This window comes from Microtus pennsylvanicus, chromosome 3, assembly GCF_037038515.1.
Source record: "Microtus pennsylvanicus isolate mMicPen1 chromosome 3, mMicPen1.hap1, whole genome shotgun sequence".
In the NCBI taxonomy this organism is placed as follows: Eukaryota; Metazoa; Chordata; class Mammalia; order Rodentia; family Cricetidae; genus Microtus; species Microtus pennsylvanicus.
In genome coordinates, this window is record NC_134581.1 from 44839627 (window position 1) to 44858284 (window position 18658).

The following is an 18658-nucleotide window of genomic DNA, read 5'->3' on the forward strand; positions in this document are numbered from 1 at the left end:
GTATCATCAATTTTAGCTATATACTAAAAAACTAAAGAGGATGTGTATAGAATATAATTGCCCTGTAAGTCTCTTTGCTCTTAAAGACCCAGAATAAGCCATTTCTAGGGCCAGAGTATTGAATTAATCCATGTTTCTACCATGTCAGGTTGGAAGAATTGGATCCGAAATAGAATTAATAATGGAAGATAAATGACTGTGTAAGCATTTGTAATCAATGGATGTTTCTTTCCTCAAAGTGACAACATAATCTGGAACCTGATAATTGTTCTTTCTATTAAAAATAAAACACCAAACATCAAACGATAAATAACTAAGAACTTTTATTTCCATTCTGCAAGTGCCGAGAAACTTCTCCACACGTTACTGACAAGGTTACTACTTTTTCAGTGCTAGTCCTACTGGGCAAGTCACTGCCTGAATATGACAGAAATCAAAGATGGTTTGCAGCCTGACCTAAGTTTAAGTCCTGTGCTTCCAGGTTAATGGCCTGGGAGGAGATTTATTAACTCAAGTTCTCTGCTGATTCATCTTGAAAGTGAGAATAATAATGATTTTGCAGAAAGCATAAGCAATATTTAGAAAGGCCACTGGAATTATTTCAATTCTCTGATAGGTCCATCATCATTATTATTATATAATTACATAAAATCTTGTTACTAATTTTAATATTTAATATATCTGTCATTTTCATCACATACACTCTTTGATCTGTCCTATATAACAAATCAGTTGCAAATCCACAGCAAGCATATTAAGATAATACTACTTCTATATATAATGCATTTTGATTAAGACAATCGACATTCGGTTTAATAAATCATCACTATATCTTTCCCATTAAAAGATCAGCAGCTGTGTAACTATTTCAAAGAGCAAGAAGACTGGAGAGATCTGGTTCTCTACAGATGAGCATTCAGCAAGCTTTATGTTCCATCGTCTTTAGCTTAGGTTTTCCTTTCCATATTTGCTAGAGCATGCATTCAGCAGAAATATATTAAATTAAATATTAAAATCATGTCATAAGGGAATGAGGGCTAAGTGATAGCAGACATTCATGAGGAAAGTCCTGAATCAGTACATCTGTTTCTCCACAGGCCTTGGAAATGTCTTTTAAACATACCCCTAAAGCCTGGGCAAATGGAACGCCAAATTGCCCTGTACTGTAACGTCTCAGCAAGTCCACGGCTTTCTGTGCAGTGTAAGGTTAGAACCGTTCCGTATCACTTTAAAAGTCAGTGAAATCTTGGCCCCTAAATCAAAACTCTCAAAAAGTAGAAATTGTGTCTAATGAAAATAAGATTCCTATTTTGACTTCAGCGTTAACCTATGATCAGTTTCCATTTCCCGGTGAAATGAATACATATTGGGTGAAGAATTTTAAAAGTGAATGCCAGACTCTGTACACCCAGTGGGTTACAGATGGAGAAACGCGGTGGCAGAGAGCCACTCTACTTCCTTTAAAATCCAAAAAACATTTGGAAGGAAACCCCAGAAGGAAAGACGTCTGACAGACAAATTCTCCGGGGTTTCCAGCTGCCTGGTTTGCCAAGCTTCCTAGACCCCTTGCTTGTTAATAAAGTTCAACAAAGAGACTTTATGAACATTGATTTCTCGGAGTGAAGCGTGCACTAAAGGAGTTTGTAATGTAGTTGAAGTTTCCTGCCATCTGTACTATCCTATTTCACAAATCCTAAGACACGTGACTTAGGAAACCGTAACCGCGAGGTGCCGTTTGCTGGAGTACATGGACCGAATGCTGAGCGCCACTGCTGACTCCGGACCTGCAGGCCACAGGTTAAGCTCAGCATCTGAACAGCCAGTGGACTCACAGGATTCCACTTCAGGGACGTTAGTGTTTCTCTTCTGGTGCGCGAGAGAGGAGCAGGGAGATAAAACGTGCACACTGTATCAACTAACTCAATATAAACACCACAGTGAAGAAGGAAGAAAAAGTTAAATCCGAATTTCTCTGGTCTTTACAACAGTAAGCCACAAAAGGAAAAAAGGAAACGAACTTCTTAACTTAGGTTTCACTAAGACTTAAAAATAAGTAGTATATGAAAAATAGTAAGAAAAAACACAAATTCTAGCTTAAAATAATATAATTAATAAATTTCAGAACTACAATAATAGCAATATGTTTCATAAAAATAAATATACAATTTTCCAATAAAAAAGAAAAAGTGCCATGCATGCCTGTCATTCCAGCAGGAGGCAGAGGCAGGCAGGTCTCTGAGTTCAAGGGCAATCTGGTCTACAAAGGGAGTTTCAGGGAAACCCTGTTTAAAAAAAAAGAAAAAGAAGTAAGAAGCAATTATAATTTATACCATGGAAGTATGGTATGCCCATCAGACACAAACCATTTGCTTCTATAAACACTTAATAAAGCTTTGAATATTTAGGTCTACTAAATAATAGAAAGAAAAGTAAGACAAAGCAGAAACTATTGAAGAGTTCAACCCAGTGATACACAAATCATATATTTAACACAGAGATATTTCGATCTGTTTAACCACACTCAGTAGGGATTTCAGTTTCAATACAGGATACAGGGATGGTACCAGTAAAAATGCTTCCTCCAAATTGGGGCTTATTTTTATAGGTGTGTGTGTGTGTGTGTGTGTGTGTGTGTGTGTGTGTGTGTGTGTTTGTGTGTGCATGTATGTGTGTGTGTTTGTGTGCATGTGTGTGTGTTTGTGTGTGTGTGTGAGTGTGCCTGAGTGTACATATGTGAATCATGTGTGTAGGAGCCCAGAAGTGTCAGACAAGGACATCAGAGCCCCTAAAACTGAGGTTATAGATAGTTGTGAGCCAGCATGTAGGCGTCAGAAATTAAACTGGATCTTTCACAAGAGCAGAAAGCACTGATCCATCTCTCTAGCCCCACACACTTTGTATATTTTTAAGAAACAAATATTTTGGCAGTGCCATATCTAGAGCTGATAAAAGGGAAACGCAACCTTTCACTATTGGTAGAACTGTAAAGTTGAGCGGCTACTAGAGAAATCGGTGTGGCTGACTGCTCTCTAAAACTAAAAAGAGAACACATGGCCCAGCTATACCAGTCCTCCTCAGTGTGTGTGTGTGTGTGTGTGTGTGTGTGTGTGTGTGTGTGTGTGTGTTAGGGTTTCTAATGGGTTTCAATTGCTTTGATAAAACACCATGACAAGAAAGGATTTTTTTATACTTCTACACTGTAGCTCATCAATTGAAGAAAGTTAGGACAGGAACTCAAACAGGACAGGGACCTGGAAGGAGGAGCTGATGCAGAGGCTGTGGAGGGGTGCTGCTTATTGGCTTACTCTCCATGACTTTCTCATCCTGCTTTCTTGGCCCAGATGTTGCACCATCCACAATGGGCTGGGCTCTTCCACATCAGTCACTAAATAAGAAAATGTCCTACAGGCTTGCCTACAGCCCGATCTTATGGAGGTACTTTTTAAACTGAGGTTCCCTCCTCTCATATGGCTTTAGCTTGTTTCAACTTGACATAAAACAATCCAGCATAATATACCCTTTAAAACGGTCACATAGGGTAACAATACTAAATGCTGTCACAACAGTAGACTATCTAACAAAAACCCAGTACCAGAAATGAGAAACCTCCATTCAAGTTGTTGGTTAGCGTAGTCCAAGTGACTTCAGAAATATTTACTGCCCTTGCCCTTCGTTACCTCTCAAAAGCTGAAGGTAAGCCCCTATTGCTAAAGACACTCACAGTTAGGACACAGGTTTGATTTGAGCTGGATCTACCCTGAAAGCCTACTTCCTATTGTCTAGCTTTGAAAGTACCAGAAAGCACTATGAAATCTGCCAAAGAAGGGAAGCAGTCAATAGTTCTATCCAGTTGTGACATCAATGACTCACAAAAATGACCAGCATGGCAAGATATCTGTCAGGGTACAATAATGGCACTCATGTGTTGGCAGGCACCACAGCTCTCTAACTGGACTAAGTGGACAGACCACTGCACAGGAGGGAAATCACACCTGGTACTGGAAACATAGCCAACTATGCAAGGCAAGTGGGGTCATGGATCTTAGAAAAGAACCTAATCCCAACACTTTACTAGACCAGTACAAGTCCTACCTGTTCTAAAATGTATCCTTATTCCCACACATAGTGTAGCTCTCGCCCCTCATTAAAGAAACTTCTCTTTCAGAAAACCCCAATTAGATATAATACATAGATCAATAGATTATAAAGAGCTACATCCCAAGGAACATACCTTCAACATAACTCCTGAATCTAAGGATCAGGAAACGTATCAGAAAGATTGCAAGAGCTATACAGCCAGGAAGTCTACTGCAAGGCTCCTAGAAATGACTACCTATACAAGTCTGGAACAATGATGATATCAATAGACGTGCTAAGGAAGAAGGGGTGTCTCATCGGGTTTCTCTCCTACGAGAAATAACTATAGGCAAAACATGCAACTAATGACTGCTGAGAGAAGAACTAGCCCCTCCCAAGAAAAACCCCTTAAGAAATTAACCAGTGCAAAGTAGTCAAACCTGAAATTATATATACATAAACAACAATGAAGTCAGCAGATTGCACTTGTATATTTCTATATCTATACACACACACACACGTATTAATAAAAAATGAGTTCAATTGGATAAGAGTGATGGGGAAACATGGGGGGGGGCAGACAGGAAAAGGGAGGGGGAATGATGCAACTATAGTTTTAAGTAAAATATATTTTAAAAAAGAAAGAACTCTCCATATTTCTTTCCACTAACCCTGCAGCTCATATTCTGACCAGAAATGCATTCTTACCTACTCAAATTTTACATGACTCTCAAATCTACCACTTCCATAAGAACTACTATTCCCATGTACTGGATTAAAACAAATTTATAGATTAGCATTTTTAATGTAATGAATTACAGAAGCTGGATAGGTAGCTTAGGAATTTAGAGCATTTGCTTCTCTACAGAAGACCTAAGTTTGACTTCCAGCATCCACAATGGGGCAGCTCACAACCATTTGTAACAAGATGTCAGAGACCCTTGCTGGACTCTGCATGTACCTGTGCTCATATGTATATACCACCACACAGACACAGATACAATTAAATTAAATAAGTGTTAAATTACAATTAAATAAGTGTTAAAATGCTTAATTGCAATATAGAATTGGAAAACAATGATTTAAATAAAAAGTGGAAGAGAGAGGCTATATATTAAAGGAACACCATGATGCAGAATAAAAATGCAGCCTTGGAGAGCTAGAGAAATCCACTAAATGGACTCATTGCCTTGCAAAGGATCCAGGTTCAATTCTCAGAATGCACACGATGGCTCACAACAGTTTGTAATTACAGTTTGAGGGGATTTCACACCTTCTTCTGGCTTCTGGGGGCGCCAAGCATATACATGGTATACATACATACATGCAGGCTGGCAAAGTACTCATACACATAAATTTAAAATAAAAATAAATCTTTAAAGATGGAGTCTTGGGAGAAAGGTTCTAGTGACTTTATTTCCCATAAGTCTTTGTTCCTCCCCCATTTAATGGTCTTCACCATGCTGTATCAGAGAGACCGACCCTCATTCTTTCTTCTTTCTATTCACAGCATTGTAATTACCAGAAAAAGCAGATCTTTCTAAAACAGGAAAAGAAGCACCAGTTCCTTCAATGAAAATAATGATAGAACTCACAGATCTTAAATATTAACCATCCCTCTCCACACTTCCACCTTTACCCTATTCTAGTTTCTCCTTTATCTCTTTATAACATCATATTCTATTTCCCGATCTTTGTAAGATCACCACTTACTGGTCTCCTGGTAGGTGGCTTAGCTCTGTGGTTATGTGGACTGAAACACACATGTGGCCTGCTTACAATATGTATTTTGCAATAGTGGCACAAATGATACAGAGATAACCAACCACGTTGTGGTTGGGTTTAAGGTCTGCTCCACAAGATGAAATACATTCCTGACACTGCTAAAATGGCTAAGAAGCTGAGACAAGAGATGGTAGGGGCCCAAGGGAAAACTTGCTACTATTATTCTGCTAAAGAAATACAGCAATAAAATGACCCCCTAATAACATATTACTACATCCACAGGTTAGTGAATCACTCAACCCTCATCAGAGAAGCTTCTCTTTTTGGTATATGGTAATTAACACAGATACCAAAATCTGTACAATGTGCAAACAGTGAGAGACTTTGGCATACCAACTCTAAAAAGGTTGCCTTTATCAAACCTCTGCCCTCAAAGCTCAGGGATACAAGTGGAAGAGGAGGGAGAAAGTTCAAAGAGCCCGAGGTGATGGATAATTCCAAGAAAATGGCATCTCTTTTGTGGTGATATTTTGTTTGTGGTTTAACAAATAAAGCTTGCCTGAAGATCAGAGTGTGGAGTTAGACACACTAGTTAGCCCTAGAGCCAGGCAGTGGTGGCACACACCTTTAATCCCAGCACTTGAGAGACTTGCAGACACGTCTCTGTGAATTCAAGGTTACCCTGGGCTACACAAGATTGATTCAGTCTAAAAGAGAAATGGGACCAATCAGTGGTGGATCACACCTTGAATCCTAGCACTAAGAAGGTGGGAGGAGAGAGAGATATAAGACAGGAAGAGAAAGGAGCTCAGCATTCAGTCTGAGAATTTATAGATACAGGACAAGCCATTCAGTCTGAGGATTTGTGGAGACAGGATCTTGCCCCTTCAATCAGAGGATTCAGTAGAGGTAAGAACTCTAGTGGCTGACTGCTCTGCTTCTCTGATCTTGCAGCTTTCACCCCCCAATATCTGACTCAAAGGTTTCAGTATTAAGAACAATTAGAATTCATGCTACATCTTCTAGACACAATAGGACTGATACACATATGAACTCGCAGACACTGTGGCAGAAAACACAGGTTCAAAACAGACAAAGGCTGGGAACTAAGAAGGGAAAGTCAACACAATGTTCCACCCATAACCAAGAAGCTATTTGCAATTTATGTCTACGTGGAAAAAGAAAATTAGTTTTCTCCAATGAAGTGTCACTGTGTGTATCAATCACACTCCAGGGTGGACCCTATGCCCAGGAGTAGGTTCTTCTTGGTTGATTTGGTTTTATTTGTGTGTGTGTGTGTGTGTGTGTGTGTGTGTGTGTGTGTGTGTGTGTGAGTGTGTGTGTGTGAGAGAGAGAGAGAGAGAGGAGAGAGAGAGAGAGAGAGAGAGAGAGAGAGAGAGAGAGACTGTGAAATTTGGTGAGTAGGGAATTAGAGAGGATCTTAGAGGCATTTTGGGAAGGTAAAAGAATATAAAATATATTGTATAATTATATAATATATTGTTATAAAAGAAAAAAGAATACACAGCTTTGATCCCTCTAGGACTATGGAGAAATGATAGAATAGCTTTTAAATTCCTTTTTAATGCAGGGAATTAGAATTGGAGCTTTCCCATGCTAGAAAAGGGCTCTCTATCACTGAGCTACACACAAGCCTTTTAAGTTTATCTATTGAATGCATCTAATTACTTGATGCTAACATACATTGTGAAATGGCAGATAAATTAAAATTTAAACCACATAGATCTGGATAATTTTAAGAGTCTTGATGTATAATTATTTTCATGTAAAGTCTTATTTTGAAATACAGGTTCTGAGAATAAGAATCACTAATCAATATTTCTATAAGAAAATATAAAATGGGTTATAAAAAGTTTCAATTTAACAGAAGAAATTTTAAAAATTTGAAAACTAGAAATGTTTTGAACAAACTCATCACACTATTCCCACACCATTGTCCACCAAACTCTCATTGTCCACCACCAAAGATCCCCAAAACAAACCTTCCTGATGCCTAAGACAGTTAGAAGGCAAATGTGTATAAAGGTATTCTTTTTCATCTACATGTTTAAGTGTAGAACAATCAAATGTTTCCAGGGATTAAATTTTCTCAACTAGGCAGCAATTTATCTCTCCTACACAGATTTCTAATTGCCAGGCTGCTAGTAGGAAACCAGAATTCTAGAAGCTGCTTTTGTTCTTAGGACTTTAACCAGGCTTGACAAAACCTTACAAATCCAGAATCCATTTAAAATGATCTAAATACGTGTTCTGATTTTATCTCTCCAACACCACATGTCACCTGCAAGCAACACAAGACGTCTCTGGGTCCATGATGTCTGGCCTCCTGGTTGACTAGGAAAAATAAAAAAGAAACAAAACTAAAAGCTAAGTGAGTAACAGGGTGGAAAACAGAGAAGAAAGGGTCAGAGAAAGTTACAGCACAGAGTGAATAACCAGAAGAAAAGCCAGAAGACTTGGAGGAGCTTGAAGCTGATGGGAGAAAAAAAAAAAAGATCACACAGCTCACAGCATAGGGGGAAGGAAGGATGTGAAAGCCAGCTGGAATCAGACAAAGCAAGGAATCCAGAAGCCAACAGAAATCCAAAGACAGACAGAAAATATTGAAGATTGAAGGGAACAGGAAATTTATTGGAAACCGAGTTGTTTTTCCTTTTGTATCCAATGCAGTTCTATTCCAGAATGAATTCTACTCCCAACCTCAGGGAGGGCAGAAGGGAAGTCAAAACTCACAGCAGTCTCTCCGCAACCTGAACCCCATGAGCAAAAGCCAAGAGCCAAGGAAAGACGCAGAAAAGGAAGGACGATACTAGCCCAGGCTGACTCCAGTTGGTAGGCAGTGGTAGCCCCATCCAGCAAAGTGCTCACCAAGGCAGGGTGAAGGGAACACAAAGACAGCTGGCAGTCAGCTGCATGCTGCTGAGTAAGAGCTTCTAGCATATTCAATAAACTCCACAAGTGATTCCTCTCATGACTACAGTGGAAACAGCAGTACAAACTCAATGTTCTGGAAATGGAACTTACGGAGTTCCCAACCTAACTCTGCTCTTTGCTAGGTGCTGGCTATGAACAAGTTGTTTAACCAATGTGTGCCTTCCTCATGAAACCTATTAAATAGACTACTGTGACAATTTAATAAGCAATCAGGTGACACCTGGAATGTACTTAGCATCTAACAGTGGTAGCTATACAGCTATTAGACCTGGATGGAGATGGGTGGTCCTTGGACTTCCCACAGGGCAGGGAACCCTGATTGCTCTTTGGGCTGATGAGGGAGGGGGACTTGATTGGGGGAGGGGGGAAATGGGAGGCGGTGGCGGGAAAGAGACGGAAATCTTAAATAAATAAATAAATAAATAAAGTACTTGACACAGAAAGTCCATACAAATTAATATAGTTTGATTAAAGAAGATGAGGATATATTATAGAATGTGTTACATTTGTTTATGATGTAGAGTATTTGTTTAATGATTCAAAGATCATTATTGTGTTTCTTTATGTTGCATTTGTTTAGCTCTGTGAAGCTGTGATTCTTTGCCTGTCTAAAACACCTGTTTGGTCTAATAAAGAGCTGAATTGCCAGTGGCAAGGAAGGGGATAAGATGGGTGAGGCTGGAAAACAGATCAAATAAAGAGGAAACATCTGGGAGAAGAAGATATCAAAGAGCAAGAAAATAAAGATAGGAGGATGGTAGGAGCCAGCCAGCTATTGAGTAAGAATAAAAGTAAGATACACAGAAGTAAGACAAAGGTAAAAGCTCAGAGGCAAAAGGTAGATTGGATAATTTAAGTTAAGAAAAGCTTTCTATAAATAAGCCAAGCTAAGGCTTGGCATTTATAAGTAAAAATAAGACTCTGTGTATGTTTATTTGGAAGCTAGATGGTGGGGGACCTAGAGTAAAAAAAAAAAACTACATGGATACAAAATTATTACACATATTATAAAACACAAAGAAGTACACTTCCTAGTAATATAGGAACTAAGCCATGGTCATGATTTCCAGCCATGTTTTTACATATCCAGGCCAGGCATGCCCATTCAGGAATCTAAGTGTGAGCAAATTTGACATAAAGTTATTTGATAAGTAATAGTGTAAAAATGGAAAAATGTTCTCGTGTGGGTTTAAGGATAAATATTTAGAGCACAGTTAGAAATTATATAGTGTTAAAAATGTGGCAGTAGTAAAGTCCCCTCGAGGATCCATGACCTCACCAGTAACTGGTTAGTTGCCTAGGTATACAGAAGAGGCTTGAATTCCTTCCTATTGGGCAGGCTTGGAGTCTGATATGACAGCTGTTGGTTACCCTAAGATATATCACAATGGAACTCCTGAAGGTAGCTGTTGCCCACTGTTGTGGTCCATAGGCTTCACAGTTAGATAGAATATTGATTGCTTTCTCCTTTGGTGGCTTGCATACATAGCACCTTCAGATGCTGTGAGAGTTAGTCCTCAGGGGTGAAGCATTTGGGCCAGATCCAGCTAATTTCTCCAAGTTTTATATCTAAAGTATGTAGTGTCTTCTGCTTTTTTTTCTCCCATTTTCCCTTTGATAGCAGCTGTATCCTACTATCCCCCTTCTATCTCGCATCATGGAAGCTTCTTTTTGCACAGACAGAGACAACTCCAGAAATCCACAACTGGTCAAAATGCAGAGAATATTGATCCTTGGCTGCCCATCTCCTATTGATATAATCTATAACATAACCCCTACACCCAAGTCTCAGGCAACATTGCAGAAGAGGGACCAGAAACATTTTAAGAACCATGGGACCAGGATGTCTGCTACGAGATAGTGCCTTCAAATATGACAGGGATTCTGAACCTATGTAATCTAAACCATAGAATAATTGACCCTAAATAAAGCCAACAATATGACAATACCAGTTGACATACCAATGACAAATCCCTAACCAAATCAATTAATGTTTGCTAAATGAGAAAGACTCAACTTTCCCAGGAACAAGTGACCTGATAGGTTATCCTATGCCAAGTGGTCAGCCATAAACATATACATATGAGCAACATTAAATGGACTCAGTAGGTTGTATTTCCATATACATACATGCATATATGTAACAATGATGATTAAAGAGGACGTCATCAATTTTAGAGGGTGTGGGGGAGACAGGAGTTTTAGAAGGAGATAGAGGGATAAAAGTGATATAAATATAATACTCACATATAAAATGCTCAATAGTCTAAATAAAAAACTGATAATCCATTTTACTAGGAGATGATAGTTCAAATTCTCAGTCTTAAAAAAATAATGAAGCAACTTTTAAAGTGAACAAATTCTTAATTTGAGATACAACTTTTCTCCAAGCAATAGTATTTATTTAAATGTAAAATACCCTTGACGCACATGAACATTATTAAAATAAGAATTTTGGAGTGGTGAGGATGTTAGACTGATAGATTTGGGAGAAAATAGGACAGCTCTAACAACAGTCAAATCAGACACAATCAAACCTTACATCATCTAAAGATAGTGAGTAACCAGAGTATTGGATTTCAAGAGATATTTATATCAAAACAGAAGATAAATGCAGAATGTTAGAGTATAAACTTATTTTGCTAGCACACCACATAAAAGTGAAAAGAGATACAGTCATACACATATTTTAAAAAGAGGCAACTAGTTTCTTTATAAAAGATGGGAGGGAGGGAGAGAGAGAGAAAAAAAGAGAGGAGTAGAATGATCAAGAGTGAAAAAAGTCAAAATAAAAATATATTTTAAACATTGATCAATGAGCAATTCATTGGCTACAGCCAATTCCATGTGGTGGGATGCCTTTCTCAGCCTTGATACATGGGGGAGTGGCTAGGTCCTACCTCAACTTGGTATGCCAGACTTTGTCAACTTCCCAAGGAAGGCCTCTGAGGAGTGGATGGGGAGTGAGGAGAGGGGTGGCAGAGGCAGAGGCAGTGGCAGGAAAAAGGGAGAGAGGGGGAACTAGGGTTTGTATATAAAATGAAAATAATTTTTAAATAAAAATAATTATAAAATCAAGACTATGGAGATCAATCATTGGCTTGGGGCTTGTACCTGCCCTAGTTTTATTTTTGTTGCACTGATAAAATATTCTGAAAAAATTAACTTAAGAGGATAAAGGGGTTAATTTCGACTTACTATTCCAGGTAAGAGTTCATCATAGTAGAGAAGCCATTGTGGCAGGAGCTTGCATCATATCCATAGTCAAGGGCAGAGATAAACAAATGCATTCTCGTAATTTGCTTGCTTGTGCTCAGTTCCATTCCTCCACTTATATAGTCCGGAATTCCCTTTCTAAGAAATGGTGATGCCCACAGCAGGCTGGATCTTCCATAATAATTAATTATATGAGACATACTCACAGATTAACCCAATGTAGGCAATCCTTCATTAAGACTCTCTTCCCAGGCAATTCTAAGTTGTGTTAATGGGATAAGTAAAACTAACCATCATACTGCCCAAGCATAAGGACCAGAGTTCAGGTTCCTGGCGCCAACATAAATGCGTGGTGGTGCTATTATTCAGGAGGCAGAGACAGAGGATGTCCAGATCAAGCTCACTAGCAAAATTAGCAGTAACAGTAAGCTTTAGGTTTAAGTGAAAGACCTGCCTCAGTGTATAATGTAGAGAGAGACAAAGAAAACCACATCAACCTCTGGCCTCCAAATACATGCACACACGTGCACATGTACCTGCATACACACGGGCATACACACACCATAAATACATTGCACACACATACACACGTAAAATTGTGAAAGATAAAGTTATAAAATCCAATAATTAGATTGACACTAAGACAGCACTTAAGAAGGAATTGGCACAAAAGAATACAAGAAGACAATGTACCTACTGAACATGGAAAAGAGGGAATAAAAAAATGCAGTAAGAAATGTGAAATATACACAAGTATCTAGTTATCAGAATTGCTACATGCCACTAACTAAAAACATGAAAATAGTTTTAATGTATGTGATTGGAAATCAAAAAGAGAATGAAAGATACATTACTATCAGACAAGAAATAAGACAAATAGCTGATATTGCTTGTTAATCTTTTCATTGTAACTGCTAAGAAATCTGCATTTTTTATTGTTTCTATGTATTTAAATTACTTATTAATTTGAATCCTTTGTGTCATAAGTGTTTATATTAATAGTCACTTGTTTCTATTGTATTATACACACAAGTATGTTGAAAGAAGTAATCGTTGCCTGGTTTTACACAAAACAAGCAAATACATTGTTTGTGGTACTGATGACTGAACTCAGAGACCCGTGCATGCTAGATTATCGCTCTCATTCTTCTCTCTTCTTAACCACTCCAACACTTTTATTTTGTGAGAGCATTTCACTGAATTTCCCATTGTCTCATTTAGTTGTCTCCTTCCTCAGCCTCTCCAGTACTTGAGCAACCAAATTGCTGTTTTTCTTTTTAAGTTTTCTTAAAATTACATTTATTTATGTGTTCATTTATTTATTTAATGTCTGGGGGCTGTGTGTGAGAGTGTGTGTTTGAGTGAGTGTGTGTGTCTGTGTGGAAGTCAGAGGACAACTTGTAGGACCTGGTTCTTTTCTCATACAAGGTGGTTCCCAGAATTAAACTAAGGTCATCAGGTTTGGTTGCAACTGCCTTTGCCCACTAAGCCATATCACAATCCTGCATACCAGTGGGTTTTCAATAAAGAGGAGACTGAAGGGAATACTCCTGGTTAAAGAAAATAATTCCAAAGCAGGACTGGAAATGAATAAATGAATATAGAAGAAAGGAAAAAATGCATGCATAAATAAAAATTAACAGTGACTGAGTAAACATTTTCTAAATATCCCATGTGGAGAATAAGCACATACAACAAGAAGTATCAAAAGCCAATAGGCAGCAGTGCATTGTGTTACATCTTCAGTTTACATGTTATAATACCAGGCATATTATAGTTTAGTAAGTCAAGGTTAGATGCTGACACTTTATGGTTAACAACTATGAACATAAATTTTTAAAAAGCATATAACTGATAGTTTAATTCCATGGGGAAATTAAAAATACATTATTCCAAAATAAAGTAAAAAATGAAGAAATGAAAGTTAACAGTTAAGAAAGAACACAAAATAAATAGAAAGAAGTGAGTTTGTTTCTTCTTCTAAAAATTAATCTCCAGTCCTTTCAAGTTTTTTGGAAAGAATGCTAAAGCTACAGGGTCACACAAAAAAATGTATAGAGTTTAGATTACTCCTTCACCAAATTTAAGCACAAATATTGCATATAGTTTAAAATTAGAGATAGGTATTAAACTTTACTAGCCTGATAAATTGATTTTTAAGAGGTTACCTCTAATTCATCAGGATATTTTATATTTAATGTGTACAGAGAAATTTTATAGTAAAGGCAGGCTAGCTAGTTTATGCACAAAGTCAAATAGTAAGTTGCACAGCACACTGTGATACTTTGGGGAAGGGAGAAATGAAGAAAGGAGGAAAACAAGTTGGTTTCTAGCCTGTTGGTAGCTAGCATGGCACTCTTTCACACAGAGACATTTCTATCAATCCCAATGGCAAGCAAGTCATCTCAGAATGCATCCCCCAGCCCTGTTTATCATATCATCTATCAAATTCAACAGCAAATGAGAGGCAAAGTTCCTTATGGTTCATTTACAGTATTCAAATTTCATTTTCATCATTTCTTCATGATCAAATCCTGGCTGAGGTCTATTTAATAAAAAGACAAGTCATAAACGTAAACACACACACACACACTGGTACTACGATTCAAATGATAACAAGTGCTTGGTATTGTTAATTTTGAACAAATTGAACAGTTGTGTATTACAAACTAATGTGCTAATCATTGTTTTAGAAACATTTTCCCAAATATGAGATGCATGGCTTGTCCTCTGTACAGATGAGCAGTCCTTCATTTCTTTAACAAGTACATACTGATCATAAGAACTAACCAGGCATTTTGTTAGGTGTGGTAAGTCCAGTTATGGGTTGTTTTTTCTGGATTTTATTTGGCCTTAATATTTGGCATAGAGTTATATTCCAAACAATCGCCAAATAAATAGATAACCCATTTAATATACAATAGGTATATAATACAGTAAAATCATAGCCAAGACTAATGGGAAGTTTTCATGAAAACGTGACATTCACATTGAATGCTGAAGATTGAATAAAAGCTAATTGAGAAATATCTTCTAGCAGAGGAATGAAACAAGCGAAGGGAACATGATTTATAGACAGCAGAAAGAAGGACACTATGCAAAAAAAATACCACAAGAACTAAGTGAATAGTTTAAGATGAGGTGAATGAAGACTATTGGAGGCTTCAGAGACCCAAGTCAATGTGCTGTTTGTCGATTTCTGAAAACAATGGAATTCACAGACAGTTATGATAATGGCATGATTTTACTTGAAATATAGAACTTCTCGACTGTCTATACAGTGGGTAGGAGGGAAAAAATTGAAAGTAAGAAGGGGGAAGGCAATGGTTTAGTCACATGGAGGTCACATAGAGCTATTTTAAAATTGAAGTGCTGGTGAAGCTGGAAAATAGATACATTAGAAAGGATTTCAAGAATGAAATTCCAGGACTCCGTGATGCTTTAAAAGTAATGGAAATGGAGGGCAAGGAGCCTTCGACTTGAACCTTGTAGAACAAAACAAACTGTGAGAGGATTCTTTGCAACAGGAAATCATGGGGGAAAAATCTGTTTGGAAAATGTTGTAGTAAGGGTTTTGGTGGTTATGATAAAACACCACGACCAAAATCAACTTGAGAATTTATTTTAGCTTACAGTTCCATATCCCTGTCCATTACTGAAGGAAGTCAAGGCAGAAACTAAAAGAGGAACCAGGAATCAGGAACTAATGCAGAGACAATGGACAATCTCTGCTTACTGACTTGGTTTTCTTGGTTTGCTCAGACTACTTTCTTGTAGCACCCAAGACACCCGCTCAGGGGTGGCACTGCCTACAATGAGCTGAGCATTCCCACATCAATCACAAATCAAAGAGGAATGCACTACAGGCTTTTCCACAGGCCAATGTGCTGGGGGCATTTTCTTAATTGAGGGTCCCTCTTCCCAGATGACCCCAGAATGTATGGAAATCCATCCAGTGACTTTGAAGGACTTGTGCATAGAACAAGGCTGATTTTCCAGAAAGAACTTGCCAGTCCAGGAAGAGAGGACACGAATGCAAGGTGGAGATGTTGAGTATCAATTTCTGTTGAGATAGCTAAGTGCAGTCTGAAGCTCGGAAAAGAGAAGAAAATATAAAGCCAAGAGCTTGGACACGAATAATAACCAGGACTATGAGAGGAGATAAGCTGTAAGACAGGCCGGCACGATGGCCCAGAGAGACAGAAGCTACTGAGCCTGGCAAGGACACAAGGATAAGAGAGCTGAACCAAAGAAGTGGTTTGCAAGGCATAATTAAGGAACAAACAGGAGGGTCACAGGCGGAAGAGTTGGAAGGTGCTAAAATGTCTTAGAGAGTTTTCCAGAAAAGTACACGAGTCTGAAAGTCATGTCCTTTTACTGCCTCATCAGTAATCCAAGCAATCTTCTTTTCCCCTGTTTCCTCATCTTAACAGATAAAGTGGAAACCATCCCCCATTATCCTGATGTTAGTCACCATCTACAAAGCCCACAGAATGTACATACACACATCTATAAAGATCACCTAAGCAATAAAATCGTGTGATTTCATCTTTAAAAAAAAATAAATGTTAGGGATTCTTGATTGTGTAAAACAAACTGTTAGAGATTGTTGGTAGCATTCTAGGAAGTTCACACGAGAATACATGGGAGGAGATAGAGCATGACTTCCCACTTCACCTCGGTCATCCCTGGGTTTCTATCAGGGGGCCCTTATCCATCCTTTTGTGCCTTTTTATTAATACATATTACTTGTAGAAAATAATGGATTTCGTCAGGACACTTCCATGCGCAATCATATTTACTGCCTCGTTACAGTCATTAACCCTGCTGATCCTCTTCATTTCTCCCAGTCTCTGCTTTCATTGTTCCTTTGTTTGTTTCATTGTTTCTCCCGCCCCCACCCCCTCACCACAGGAGACAGAAAACATGCAGGGCTAATCTTTTCAGGCTCTGGCTCATTTCATGTGACATGGTGACTTTCTGTTCCAGGCACCTACCTGCAAAAGACTTGATTGGGTTCTTTGTTCTGAATAATAGCCTGTTGTATACATACGTCATATCTTCTGTATTGTATCCATCCGTCTGTTGATAGATACCGAGCTGATTCTAGGACTCTTGTGAATAGCCCTGGCCATATTCTAGTTGATGAGGCAGAAACTATCTATAAAACAGCCCACAAATTCTGGGTCCTACTTGTGGATCCAAGGTTTCAATTTCACCTGTTGGAACACTGGACTGAGACTGCACAAAAAAAATTAATTCAATAAATAAAATAAAATAAAATAAAATAAAAAATAACTACTGTTAGAATAGTTGGTGCAGCATCACATAACAAAACTGGACTAGCCCACTAAAATAACAGGAACTACCTTGTTTACAAGGCAAACAGGCACTTATAATTAAAGAAGCTAAAAGTCAAAACCTTGCGGAGTCCATGACAACAGTTATTACAACTTTCGGGAAAATACAGGAAAAATTTCATTATATAATCCTTTTATTCAAGTTTGTTTGATTTTGTTAAAACACAGCGACATTAGAGACAGTCACCGCTCTGACCTGACAGGTGATTTTAACGTAGTGTACCTTCCTCGTGTGTACTGGCTTCACTCCTTTCTCTAGTCCACAAGGTGACAAGCTTGTAGTCTGTTACACACTACAAGGAGGCACTGTCCTTGAAAGAACGCCTGTGGATTTAAATTACATTAGATAATGCATCCCTTCCAAGGGAAAACACACAGACGTGATCACTCCTATAGGCCACCTGCAAATGGTCCGGAATAGGGAAATTGCTAGGCCTGCAAGGACGAGTCTACTGGTTCACAGCAGGAAGGATGAAAAGCCTTTTCAGCTACAGAGCTGCACACTGACAGCGGAGCTGCTGCGGGCAGGGTCCTGGCATACAGAGGTGACACAAAGGGAATTAGGGTGAGGTTGATAGGGAAGAGGCTGTGCCAGAGGGTGGGGGCGCCCTAGGCCGCGAGGTGGTACCTGCGCGGGGTCCAGTGCCCCTGCCACTGACTCTCCGCTCCACAGATGCTCGCGGAGAAGCTGTTGGTAGCTGAGGCAGTGCTTCGCAGCAGATGGTAGATTCCCCATGGCGCAGCCTGGGTGCCGCAGGCGGTGCTGGATCCCAGGGCCTGAGCCGCAAACGCGTACGGGCCGGGAGAGAGTCCGGCGGGTGCTCGCGCGGGGTCCGAGCTGCACTGCGGCGGCGCGGTTCCCGGGCAACGCCCAGGCAGGGGTGCAGCTGGCACCTGAGTCCCAGCCCTGAGACCCAGAACCCGGATGGGAACAGCAAAGTGAGACAGGGTGGCACACATCCAGGCCCCACTCCCCGACCGTGGGGCTCTTGGGGCTGATGGTCTGCAGGTGCTCACCCACCTACTCATGCCTGAGTCAGAGCTCTGGGGGAAGAGAGGCCTCTGAGAGGAAGGAGCACAGACATTCTTTCATTTCCAGCCACAAGCCTGTAGGGTTGTCCCTCCCAATTCGTTTGAGTTTGTCTTGTGTCAAAACTCTATTAAAAATTGCTGAGGCGCTTTACATAAACCCTATAAAAGAGAATCCTAAATTAGGGGAGATACTGTAGGTAGACAGCCCAAGAAGTTGTCAGTAAAGCCGATAGTGTATGATAAATGTTAAAATGCTGAACTATTTTCATTGGTTTACTTTCATTGAATTTAAT

General features: G+C 39.1%; 1 protein-coding gene across 4 annotated transcripts in view; it reads right to left on the reverse strand.

The window, feature by feature from the left end:
* The window catches only part of Hmgcll1 (3-hydroxy-3-methylglutaryl-CoA lyase like 1), a 114666-nt gene extending 96312 nt beyond the window's left edge, over positions 1-18354 (reverse strand). For 3 of the 4 annotated variants that reach the window (XM_075965224.1, XM_075965222.1, XM_075965223.1), the window contains exon 1: positions 17962-18219. In XM_075965224.1, the coding sequence (XP_075821339.1) occupies positions 17962-18069 (108 nt within the window). In that variant the 5' untranslated portion in view covers positions 18070-18219. Of the gene's footprint in view, positions 1-17961 lie in introns of all 4 variants that reach the window. The other variant, XM_075965221.1, reaches the window with a different exon arrangement.
* Positions 18355-18658: the final 304 nt, after the last annotated feature.